Here is a 13,009-nt window from a genome sequence, read left to right as displayed (position 1 = left end):
GTCATTTTGGACCTAGTTGTCCCAGTGTTTTAGAGGTTGTGTGTGCTTACAACCCATTCATTGCTTTGCATCCATAGGGAGAAATTGGCAGTCCTGGAAAGCCAGGAATCCCAGGATCAGATGGACCATACGGACCGAAGGTGAATACCAAAATTGCACATCTACCATCAGATGGGAAGTTGCCTAAAACCTTTAGGAAACAACCTGTTTAATGTGCTTATTTCTTTTTTAAAGCATAAATAGGGCTATTTTGTATCTAATCCTATAGCCCGACATATATTTGGGTGAAAATTCTTGGACATCTGGGGGTAGAGACCTCTTCACTCGATTCAGCCAAGTTCATCCACCCCAGCCCAGATGCTTCTCATGCACTACTGCACATGATAAGTAGTGGGGCTTTTAAACATGATTGCTTTCAGTCTCTTTGAGTACCACTAGTACACAGGCTGAGGGTTACACTTAATAAATAATACTGTAATGTGAAGGAGAGATGGTTCGTTCAGAAAACTGCAACCATGCCAAGTCTGCATTGGCAGTAATTTTATCTTGGCTCCCTCCAGGGTGAACAAGGAGTACCAGGTGATGACGGTGCCTTTGGGATTCCTGGGGAGAAAGGAGAAAAGGTTAGTGCTTGCCACACTGCATCGAGCTGCCATTTATGAAAGAATGAATCCCACATCCATCAGGTCAAGTTAACAATATTATGCACTTTATGCATCATACGTACCCTTTTCAGCGGTCAAATGTCAACTGTCTGGAGCACTGAGGCTGGGACTGCAGGTGGAAAGGGCAGGAAAAGGAGGTCTTCCTAAATTCACCTCCTGCTGATGCATGAAACCCCAGGAGGGTGTATGCTTAGCATGAGGAAAAACTATCCAGACCTTTAAAGAGTTGTCAGAGTTTATTCAACCCAATGACTTGGACTGGATTATCCTTATGGACCCAACTTGGGATATTCTATAGTTCCATGATTTTAACACCACCATATACAGGGAGCTGGGCATGCTGAAGAGGAGAGAAAATGGATAACACTACTGCCTCCTAAGCACTCTGGCCATGGGAGTGGGAAAAATGTGGGCTAAAGGAATCTTCTTACATATTTAAAGAGAGGTTGGCATTAGAAGTTGTTGGGCATCATTCTAGTGGGGAGGGACATCCATGTCACAAAGCAGTGAGGTGCTTTCTGGGAAAGCTGAAGTGGAAAACAAAACAAAAGGATCTCACTGTATTGCCAAGGCCCATGAAAATATTTGGGTAATATTTGATTGGCCTGACACACACCTGACACAGGTGTTTTTACCTGTGCTTGATAAAATCTCTGAACTGCTTTCTCCTGCTGATTCTTAGGGTTCAAAGGGAGTTCCAGGTTTGGGAGGCTTCAAAGGACAAATGGGATGGCCTGGAAAGGCCGGAGCTGCTGGACCAGATGGACCTCAAGGGCCCCAGGGCAAACCAGGACCACAGGTGAGCAGCAAGTGGTCCTTAATGTTATGTCTCCTGTGCTCCCTAGAAACCCATATATCAATGTTTACAGAGCAACTCCAGCAAGGATCTGAATGCAGTCATGCTCCTCCAAGAGCAGGAGGAGTTACATGCTGCCCTAGACCTCATGGATTTATCTTCCATGGAGAGCTCTGCTAGAAGTCTCTTCTCCAGTTGCCATCCAAGTGGTTGCATCTCACACCCTCATGTGACACAGAGCACCAGATGTGTCTCCCACCGTATCACCATATATGCAGGCTGCCCATGGATGTGGTGGAGTTATTGTGTTCAACAATCATGGAGATGTGGCACTTGAGGACATGGTTTAGTGGGCATGGTGGGAGTGGGTCAATGGTTGGACTTGATCTTAGAAGTCTTTCCCAACCTTAATGATTCTGTGATTCCATATGTATCCTCCACTTAGAAACTGGCATCTGAGGTCTCCCAAACTGACAGAGGATGGCTGCAACATCTGCTATCTTTCTGTGAGATCTTGGTCAACATGCTTCATCTCTTGGTGCATTTATCCCCAGAAGTATTTTTTCCTTTCCTCTCTACTTTTCCTATATGCAGTGCAAGACATGACCTCTCAATGAAGGAAGGAAGGCTGCTAATTTCAATTTAGCCTCAAGTGCACCCCTCCTGTAGCTAATTATCTAGGGAGCAGGATGCCCAGGCTTCAGAAGAAGCAAGTGTGGCTCTCAAAACCCATTTGAAGCCTTCCTTATAGGTGTCTCTGCATGCAAGACATGCTAGGCATCTTTTGAAATGTAACAAAAAGACTTGGAAATGAGACATGCTAATGCTGTTTATGAGTAGGAACCTGCTGCTTCCAGGTTCTATGGTAATGAAGGGTGTCTTGCTGCTGCCAACACAATGCAGAGGGACAATACTAGAGATTAATGCTAATCACCCACCCTTAGGTAGCATCCATTAAGTAGCAAAAAAACTTTTCAAGCACAAGAGGACTGGAAGTGAAAATACCTTTTTCAAGTGATGGAACTGGCTGAGTTTTAGGCTTGGACAAAAGAATATATGCATTAACATGAAAGAACAGAGAACAAAAGAAGAGCTGAAGTTGGATGACTACCTGAAAGATGAACATCATTTCAGCCATCTCAGAGATAGCCCTATTTTAACTTGTGCCAGCCTCACTTGGTGTGACATGTCTCACTATTGGGTGATGTGTCCTTATGAAAATGTATCTAAGAATCTAATCCTTGTGTGTGTATGTAGAGGACACGTACACATACTGTCAAAGAATCATTAAGGCTGGAAAAGACCTCAAAGGTCATCAAGTCCAACCATCAACTCATCAACACAAAGCCCACTAAACCACATCCCAAATGGCAAAAAGTAGTTGAGTTTACTGCCAGATGGGAAGTAGATCAGGCTGTAGTTTGGAAATGAGGAAAGGAAGTAGGAACTCTGACTTGAATCTGTTATGTACTGCAGATTTATTCCAGCCAAATAATCCAAACTCTCATGGCCATTGCATCGTGGTCCTGTGCCAAATTACGAACACTTTTAAAAGCCAGAAGAACTTAATTGATGTGAGGCTACATCTGGCATTTCAGGTCTGTGCTGTGAAGGTACACCAGTGAAAAATATTCTTGCTGTCAAAGATAGAATTTCTGATTCTTCAGACCCAGTTTTACATGAAGTCCAAATGAGTCTGGACCTCATTAGATCAACTAGATTCACTACCACTCTTACAATAAGGGTAGTGAAGCACTGTCACAGTGAAGCCCAGTGAAATGGTGGATGCCTTGTCCATGGAGACATCCAAGGTCAGGCTGGATGGGTCAGGCTGGATGGGGGTCTGAGCACCTGACTGAGCTGTAGATGTCCCTATTCATTGCAAGGGAGTTGGACCAGATGGTCTTTAAAAGTCAATTCCAACCCTAAAGCCTTCCAAGTCCAACTAGAGCCTAGCAGAGGGTTGGTGTAAAGGTGCCTGTGTAGGTTTCTTGATTATTAACCAAAAAAAAAATCATGTGCTGAGAAAGTCTGAAACCAGAACACAAGGAATAGCCAGTGCTGGGGTTTAAGTCCTATAGAGGAATTAAGGAAGGTGGTGGAGCAAAGGTCCATGTTGAAGTGATGATCAGGTTGAACGTCTGTATTGTGTCCTGTGACATCAAATAAAGGCTTGACTCAGAGCAATCTGAGTACAGAGGAAGCTTTGGGACTCCAGCATTTCTCAGCAGCTACAGCTGGATCTCACACCATGCTTCATCATGAAACCATGGGCGATTACTGGAAAAACTGCCCCTAGGGTGGGCAAGGTGTAGAAACCCCCCTTCTAGAACACTAATATGGACCAGATCCGGCCCCAGATTCTTTCCTTCCTCACTCCCCAGGCTGCACCTTTTCATGAAAAATGTATGAAAAGAATCACACAAGGGAGGAAGGAGCTGAAAGTATGAGAGTCCTTCATGTATGTTTAAAAAGGGTGGAAGTTTTTAGATTAGCATTTACAAGCACTGCATGCTTAGGAAGCCATGCATGAGATAATAAATGGCTTTCATTTAGACATTGATTAACGAGATTAACTGTGAGGTGCTGCTTTCTACACCCACACTTCTACTTGTCTTTTCCCTGAGTAAAAAGAGAAAGTCCCTGGGTTTGAACTATTTCTAATGTGGGAGGGTGTTATCTTATTCTGCAAGTCCTTCTCCTCCTGCTGAGACTGCTTCTTAAATTAGTGCTGAACGAAGAGCTGGAGAAGGAAAACTTCTGCCCCATAGCATTTGCCCTTTCTGAAAGGTGTGACTATAAGGAGATCCTTGTGGTTGCCCATGTGGGGAAGATGGTGCAAAGTCCAGGGCTCTGTTTCATCACATCTGATCTGTTTGAAGATCTAGAGGGTTCTGAGTATCTTCTACTGATACCCATGTTGAGCTTTAGGGGAAATACCCCAAATTGGGATCTCCAGGGGTTGTCCCAGTTCTACTAATGGAGCTGTTCTCATTTTCTCTAGGGTCCACGAGGGAGAAGAGGAAGACCTCAGCTCTGCCTCAGAGGTCCTCCAGGCATGGATGGGCAAAAAGGAGTAATGGTCAGTATGAGGACGAGCCATCCTTGTGTCCTGGTGAGGGAGCCTGCACCAGCCCTCTGATATACATTTTGTTTCCCTGCATGTGCATGAGACTGTACCCTCCTGCTCACAGATAACCCTTAAATTTACGGGAAAACACGTGAGCATTTTTTCCCCATCTCCATTTCTAGAGCATCCTTTCCTTTCTAAGGTGCACTTCTTCTTGAAGCGTTTAATGTTCAATCTACTAAGCTTTCGTAATGACTTAAGTGTTTTTAACAGGGTGAAAATGGTCCAGCTGGTCAGAAAGGAGAAAAGGGAGATCCTGGTCTTTCTGTGAGTACTTTAATCTAAGATGACATCCTGTTACACAGGGCTGAATAGAAAAAAATGGGGCCAAATGCCCCTAAGAGGCATAAAGGAGGAGGGAAATGATGAGAAACAAATTAATGCAGAGAGTATCTGGGAAATGAGAGTATTGGCCTTTACCCAGAGATATCGGATGTGCATGGGCTGAGGCAGGAGCAATGTGCTAGGCAGCACACTGAGAGTGCAAACAGTGACCCAAAGCTTGGGGTATATGTCTCTTCTTCCATCCTTACTGTGATGCTTCAAACTCATTCTTGGCAGATAGGATTGATACCACACTGTATTTGCATCTTTTCAGTGTGTAGATGTCTGGCAGTATTAATTTTAGAATAGGTGTTAATGGCAAGGGTGTCCTATGAATGGGATACTGAGTTAAGCTGAGCTTTCTACACAGCAAATGCCCCAAGATTTGCCACCCTTAAAAGACAGTGGCCATATCATACAAAGTTGCACTAGGATGCCTACCACTGGACTTGTAGGATGCTCAACTTAAACTCACAGAATCATAGAACCAGTTGAGTTGGAAGGGACTTTCAGAGGGCATCTAGCCCAACTCTCCCGCAATGAAAAGAAACATCTACAGCTCAATCAGGTGCTCAGAGCCTGGTCCAGTCTGACCTTGAATGTATCCAAGTATGGGGCATCCACACACCTCTTGGCAACACGTTCCAGTGTCTCACCACCCTTACGGTAAAAATGGGTTGATGGTTGGACTGGATGATCTTAATGGTCTTTTCCAACCTAAATGATTCTGTGATTCTATGATTCTATCTTGCCCTCCAGAGCTTTCCCCACCTTCATATCCCTCCTTTGGTTGCTCACCAACTGTTTTATGTTTTTTATTCTACTGTGGCACCCAAAACTGTGCAGAGTGCTCGAGGCAAGGCTGCACCAGCAGAATGGGAAAGAAAAAGCTGGGGGAGATGGAGCAGGGATAGGAAATCTCTATTAATCACTTCTTTCTCCCTGCGACACAGGAGGAAGAGGTGAAGGAGGTGGTCAGGAGCGAAATGAGAGGCCAATGCGGTAAGTCAGCTGGTGAGCTGCCTGGGGCCGTCGCTCTGACTGCTGGCAGCAACTAAATTGGTGTAATTTGAGTGGCAGCACATGCTTGCTCGACACAGCAAATATCACCCCATTAGCAGTGAGCAGAGACACGTCACCTTGCTACACTTGGAGATGAGAGTGGGCTTCTGGGCTGCAGAGATTCTGCTAAAGCCCTGACCTCCTACACACGCTCTTAATTCTTTCCCTTTAAACCCTCTGTCTTCACATTTCTTTCCCAATGGTTTTGTCAGCAAAGCTTTCCTCCTCTCTCATCTCCATTTCCCCACTGATTGGTGAAAGGTTCTGGGTCACGGGGGAAAGTTTGTAGCTGCATTTTGCTTGCTAACAACACTTTAATTCCTCTCTGCTTCGTGGCACTTCTTGACACCTCTTCAGTGAAAGCAGAATCATGGAATCATTAAGGCTGGAAAAGATCTCTAAGATCATCCAGTCTAACTGTCCACCAACATTGCCCACTAACCATGCCCCTCAGTGCCAAATCTCCTCATATCTTGAGCACCTCCAAGGACAATGACTCCACCAGTTCCTTTGGCAGCCTGTTCCTTATCTGTCAACCAGGAACGCAAAGGTAACAAAAAGAAAAAATAATAGCAAGGAAAACGATGCTTGGGGATTTTTTAACCCCAAAACCCCCACATCACAAAGGCTTTTGGCTTTTGTGGGTTTTGCTTCCTTGTCCTGCAAAGGTCCAGCAGAGCTGCCCGACTCCCTTGAGCATTCCTATGGCCAAAGAGGATTGGAGGTCATGACTGAACTTGCCAAGATGGAGTCACGCTTGTTTCTGACATTAGAAAGCATTTGAATGTCTTAAGGGGTGGAAATCGCATATAACCCATGAAAGAATGTGTTGCCTATAACAATAATCATTTCATTTAATAAAGGAAAGAAAAGGAAAAAAAACAGCTTTCCAGTGGCCAATAAATAAATACATAAATAAGAAGCAGCAAACAAACTCTGCCCTGTCTTCTGTTTGCAGACTGTGGAGATGAGCTGGGAAGGATGCTTATGGAAAGGGGTAAGTCTGCTGATATCCACATGTATTTCTATACATGGGAATGTGCATTGGCTTGAAGGATGTTTCTCCTTACCCCCTAGACTGAGTGAAATGATGCCATTAAGAATAAATGCCTTTCTCTGAGTTTCAGCGTAGAAAATGAGCTGGGATCACTGAATGTTTGTAGGTCCCAGCCTTTAGGGGGGTTATTTCTTGAGGGAAATATAAAGAAACAGGTTTAAGAGGGAATCCAAAAAGTCACCAACTTCCACCCTGTACTCTTAAGACAAAATACAACATTCCATCTCCTGCTATAGAAACCTATTTCTTATGGTCCACGTCATCTGGTTAATCTGCTGATACAGAGGAGATCCCTCATTCAGAATCGTAGAATATCCCAAGTTGGAAGTGACCTATAAAGATCATGGAGTCCAACTCAAACATTTGGCCAAGGGCTCATCCTCTGTGCTGAATTAAACAACACTTAGAAGAGTCACTTTCTAGGTGGGCAGTGCCAAAGGTGATGCATCCAACCCCAGATAAGGTATGCATGGATGTATCTTACACTCTGTATGTCATCATGGGATGTTTGGGGTCTTCGTAACACAAGGACTTTACTGACTTGGTCAGCACCAGACACTCTTCTTGCAGCCACTGCAGTTAGTCTTTTCCTACCTGTTCAGTGCTTGAAACACTCATAATCAAAGGATGAGCAGCAGTTTGACTCTAAAATGAAAATATCTTCTCCAGGAATTTATTTCCTTTAATTTTTTCCTCCATAGCTGTTGTTGTCGTTTTTAGCCTTCATGGCACATTGTTTCACAGTATATGACAGCAGAGCATTTCATAAAGCCAGGGACTTACTTACTAAACAGAGAGATGTGTCAGGAAGCAAACAACTGAGCTGCTTGGCAGCAGCCTTGCTCTGGTTGTACTGAGCCAATGTAATCGCAGACACAAGGAGCAGCTGGGGACTCCCTTGGCATGGGACATTCCCAATTACATTAGGAACAATATAGTCCTTTCCAAACTCTGCCTCCCCCCTCTCCTGCTCTGTATTTAGAAAGCAAAAATATCAGGGTAGAGATCATTTCTCCCTGGTGTTATCCATGGCCCCATCCCTGGGATCCTGCCCTTGCACTGGCCTCTACTTGCTGCTGTAATAAATCAGGGCAGATGAATCCTGCGTGCTGAATGCTCTTGGACACAGAAGCCTTGGTGCTCCTACAAAAAAAGCCCGCGTTGAAATGTTTTGCATTCATAACTCAGATGGGCTCTGCGTGTTATCCAGATGCTCAGCAAGAAGCACTTGGTCCTGTCTCCAACTCATGTTCAAGGTATCATTTTAGAAATAGCAGTCAGTTTGCAAAGCAAAGATCAAAACCACAGTAGACACGCTACAGAGTTGAAATGGAATGGATTCAGTTTGCTGGTACTCATTGCTTTAAAACATGATTCTGGGTCAACTTTGCATAGCCAGGCTCCATCAGATCTACCGTCCTGTAACTGCCAACCCTGTACATATGTAAAGCCAAAACTCATAAAATATCTGCCCTGCTAACATGCTGCCCATCCAACAGGAAGACTGGCACAGCTCAGTGTGTCCTGAAGACACTAAGGTCCCACAGACCTTAAATTATAGCTTTGATCAGAACTCCATCCCAAGTGACACTGTGAACAGAGCCATGGAGGTACCAATGAGTTCCACCACACTCCTTGGGAACAGCTTCCTTTAAAACCAACCTTTATTGGTTGTAAATGATTTGAGAAATGGTTTCCTAACTTGATGCCATACCTGTGGTCTGTGAGTTTTTGCAGGTACAACACTGAGCTGTGACTTTTCTCCCATAATAGTAGCCATTTTGTTGAGCTACGATTGTTTTTTTCTAACCAAGAGACCTCAGCTGTCAAACTGTGGTGCCAGATTTCATCATCACTGACCCAGCAATTAAATCCACAGGCCTGAAAGCAATTGAACACAAGAGACATCTCCAAGGGTATTTTCAGCCTCAAAAACACCCTGGAAGGGATGGTGAAAACTGGGAAGAAATGCCCAACAAAACCCAAAGCATGACCACATGGATGACATCATCAGAATCCTTCCTAGAGACGCCTTCTCTTACAACAGGTAAGTACAGCTGCCTGGCTGATTGCTTTTGGTCTTTTCTATCATGGGAAGTGATGTCTTCACCTCTCCCAGAGCACAGCATGAACCCAGTGTTAAATTCCTTTCCCTTGTGGTAGAAAGGACACAGATATGGGATTTCCAGCAAAGGCTCCTACATGAGATCCCCCCATGCTTCTTTATGGCTCAGGTGTGAGGTCATCCAGCGCTCCAGTGTGTGGGTGAGGGAAAAGCCAAACACACGTGGCCCCATTGGTGATCACCACCTATCAAAGAACACATTTTTAAGTGCTGGAAGAAGGCAGCCAATGTTTTCAGGCTGATGTTGTCCCCATCGTGTCCTTTGCAACTTCTAGTAAGGCTTTCTACCAGCCAAAAATTGCATCTCTGAGACCAAACACTCAAGCTATTGCAGAATATTTCCGCCCAGGGTCCCATGAACACATTAATGGGTAAAACTCATAATTACAGCTAATGTTTCTTTCTCTTTCTGTCTCTTTCCCTTTATGTTGGTCAAGAGAGAGGGGGAGACAGAATAGCCAAGGTCCTGCTCTGCAGATGCATGCAGTACAGTCTTGCCTGTGCAGGGCTGGAGGGATGTTATGTCCTGGTCTGCAGGCACAGCTGATAGGATGAATCCCCAGTTTGTTCCAGGACCATCCTGGGATTGACTGGGATGGTGTCCTGGCAGAAAAGCTCAGGAGACGGATCTGTTGGATACCATTAATGCTTGGCTGAGAATGACCATCTCTCCAGGGAAAGGACAGGACGGGGCAGTTTCAGCTTAATTTCAGATCACCTACCCTTTTTTTCTGTGAACCATTGTAATGTGCATTACAGTGAGGAACATCTTTGCCCAACATCATGCAGACCTGATGACCAATAAGACCCCTTCAGTGCATACCAGTCATATACCTCCTTCTATCCCCATGGGCTAATCATTCATGGGTGCCTTTTCAGGGATCTAAGGGCATCCCTCTGCCCTGCAACTCGATGGAGGTGAACAAAGCCTTTGATATCATTGAATTTTGGAGTTTCTGAGCATTTCTGCCCTGAATCTTAGCAGCAAGATGGAGATTACCTTCACCAAATGTGACCCATGTGAACCACTTTCCCACATATCCATCACATCTTCAGACCATTCCATGTTCACCTACAGTCCTTCTGACTTCATCTGGGACATTTGCCTTTTAGTCTTGATTTTTGGGAGACAGAGAGTGAAAGCACTGTGCAGAAATGCTGCTGGACAGGAATAGGGGGATTATGGGCTTGCTTATGAAGTGTTTTCTTCACTCAGTACTCAAAGTCCAAGCATACCACAAGAAACTGCAGAATTCAAGAGAAGGGAGAGCTGAGTTGAGTCTCATTTCTTCCAGTCCAGCAAACCAGAAATTCAGATGTTTACACCATGACTGCTCAGATTTTGTCAACAGGAGTAGGAAGGTTGAGTTCAATGGATGGAGCATTGCCTATTGGTATGGGCAAGGGTACAGTCACTGCTTCAGCTCATAAAGATAGGTATTCACAGGGCAAAATGCATTCCAAAAGACAAATCAGTTGACCAATCAATTCTGCTACTTGGGAATATATTTTAAAAGTGTAACTCTAGTAATACATGCTTTCAAATATCAAAGCAAGTGGCAGCCTACACATGTTGTTGGCCTACATTTTATATATCTTCACCTTTATTACATATGATGGTACTTTCCTGAGCTTTGGGAAGAGTTTTAAGTCAAACCTAGTGATGATTGTCTAATTTTTTTCCCACGTAATCTGCTAAGGAACAAATAATCCCCATATATCCAGCTAAACCTAGAGCTGGCCTCAGCCATCTCCGCCTTCCTCCTTCCCATCGCTCAAACTCTCACCTAATATCTGTGTTGCACTTGGGAGACATCATCCATCTGGCTTTAAACTCACTTTATATCAAGGCAGCATTTGGGATCGGGGCGGTTTGAGATCGACAGAGCGTACCACATGTTATTGAATCACAGCTGCCGCCGTCGCCAGCCGACAATCCCATTAAAGCTTAGGTCTGAGGCAGGAGGGCCCATAAATCGCTCCACTAAGTGATGAGTGCCGATAGGCGCTGGAAATGTTAACAGGATTCTGCAGTCGGAGGGTTATTACTGCCAGATTACAATCGCCCCTGGCTTTTCAAAGCTTTCAGATTTACAAAACTCCAGCCTGACATTTATCTCTTGCAAGCAACCACAAATACTTCCATTTTCTCTGACTAACACCCAACCTTTTTGACTGAGTTGTTTAACACCATTAAGAATTTTATTGCCGCCAGTTCCTCCCCCTGCCTCACCAATAGCTCCATGACATTTATTAAAGGAACTTGTTAGCCAGTGGTAAGCCATGTAAGGCTCCAATGATCAATATTTAAATGATGGCTAATTTGTTTGCGTGCCCTTATTATGTGTGATTTCCATTTGCTTTCCCAGCAGCTTCCAGTGTGCAGCCGATAACAGGTCTTCCTCTGTACAAGAGCCGAGAAGCTCACAATCAATTACCAGGTGAAATAAACTGAATTAAGTGACATTTAGGGAAGTCACTTCCCGGGTGGGAAGTGCTTTTTGGCTCTGAGATCAAGGGGATGTGGGGCTGAAAGAGCTATACATGCCAGCAAGCAGAGGTTCAAATCTCAGCTTCACGCTTGGCTTTAAAGTAGCTGCATTTGTTCTGGTGGTGAACAAACTAGGGAGTGTTTTCATCCCATTCTGTGTTGTCCAACCATACAAGACAAAATGAATGGTGAGAGTCTCCTGTGCAATGCCCCCAAAAGCAACCAACCCTACAATGAGGAGCTTTGTGCTTGTCCCACTCTGGGAATCCATCCTTGGTCCTTGTTGCCTCCTTTGCTCTTCCAACATCATTGTGATGACCATGGGACAATGGGAGCCATTGCACTAGCCCCATGCATTTGTCCAAGGTGGAACCAGGGTGATCTTTTCCCACCTAAATCCCACATGTGAGTGGTTGTGGGGTTTCTCCCTGCAGCCCCCTGCCTACAGCCAATGGACGAGGGCTCCTGTCGACAATATACTCTGCGTTGGTACTTCCACCCAGCAGCAAACGCCTGTCGACCCTTCATCTTTGGGGGATGCCAAGGGAACAGCAACCGCTTCGAAACCAAGAGGAAGTGTGAACGGCGGTGCAAAACCTCAGCAGGTGAGAAATCCCCATTGACCCTCTGATTCTCCAACCAGGAGGAAGCAGGAAAACACATCCAGGATATGCCCATCTCCATTGCCTTATGGTGTGCCACCAAGCACCAGGCTGCAAGCCACAGCAGAATGAGGGTAACTCTGCTACTCTGCTTTGTTTAATAAGCCAGGATGATAGAAGGATGATTTGGAGCAGCATGGGAGGAAGATGGAGAGGTCAGATGAAAAGGGGAGAAGGAGAAGGTCTTCTTTCACCTATAGTGAAAAGGGATGTTTTCAAGGCAGAATTGCCAGTTTGGATGGCAGCAGAGGCCTGGAGGAGACCAGTTTGCCCACAGACTTCTCCAGGATGGGCTGCCCAGCTGTTGTGGCTTTTGACATACCCTGCCCCCCCAGGCAATCCTATAACCTTCCCCATCCATACCTCCAGGTTTCACTTAGAGTGGTGCCTCTAGTTCCAAGGCCTACTTCTGCTCTTGCTCCCAGTGCACTTCCCACTCAGATCCCCTCCAGCACATCCTGAGAGCTCCTAAACATCTTCTCCCTTGGCCTACATCCATTGATGAAGCACAGGGTGGATGTGGGGGTGATCTGAAGGGTCCATACAAGCACTGGGGAAAGCTTGCCATGGGGGCATTCAAGGCCATGTTGGAGGGAATCCTGGACAGCCTGATCTGATAGCTGGCAACCCTGCCCATGGCGGGTGAGTTGGAAAAGGACAACTTGAAGGTCCCCTCCAACATAAGCTACTCTATGAC

General features: G+C 45.2%; 1 protein-coding gene across 1 annotated transcript in view; it reads left to right on the top strand.

Annotated features, from left to right (window-relative positions):
* LOC140261716 (uncharacterized) overlaps nt 1-12,692 on the top strand; it is an 82,040-nt gene extending 69,348 nt beyond the window's left edge. The window contains exons 78-88 of the mRNA XM_072355470.1: nt 78-140; nt 561-623; nt 1,348-1,464; nt 4,466-4,543; nt 4,805-4,858; nt 5,869-5,917; nt 6,936-6,974; nt 8,914-9,081; nt 11,529-11,600; nt 12,085-12,255; nt 12,682-12,692. Of these exons, the coding sequence (XP_072211571.1) occupies nt 78-140; nt 561-623; nt 1,348-1,464; nt 4,466-4,543; nt 4,805-4,858; nt 5,869-5,917; nt 6,936-6,974; nt 8,914-9,081; nt 11,529-11,600; nt 12,085-12,255; nt 12,682-12,692 (885 nt within the window). The remainder of the gene's footprint in view (nt 1-77; nt 141-560; nt 624-1,347; nt 1,465-4,465; nt 4,544-4,804; nt 4,859-5,868; nt 5,918-6,935; nt 6,975-8,913; nt 9,082-11,528; nt 11,601-12,084; nt 12,256-12,681) is intronic.
* Nucleotides 12,693-13,009: the final 317 nt, after the last annotated feature.

The sequence above is a fragment of the Excalfactoria chinensis genome, chromosome 1, assembly GCF_039878825.1.
Source record: "Excalfactoria chinensis isolate bCotChi1 chromosome 1, bCotChi1.hap2, whole genome shotgun sequence".
NCBI classification, from domain to species: domain Eukaryota; kingdom Metazoa; phylum Chordata; class Aves; order Galliformes; family Phasianidae; genus Excalfactoria; species Excalfactoria chinensis.
This window is presented reverse-complemented; position numbering and strand designations above follow the sequence as displayed.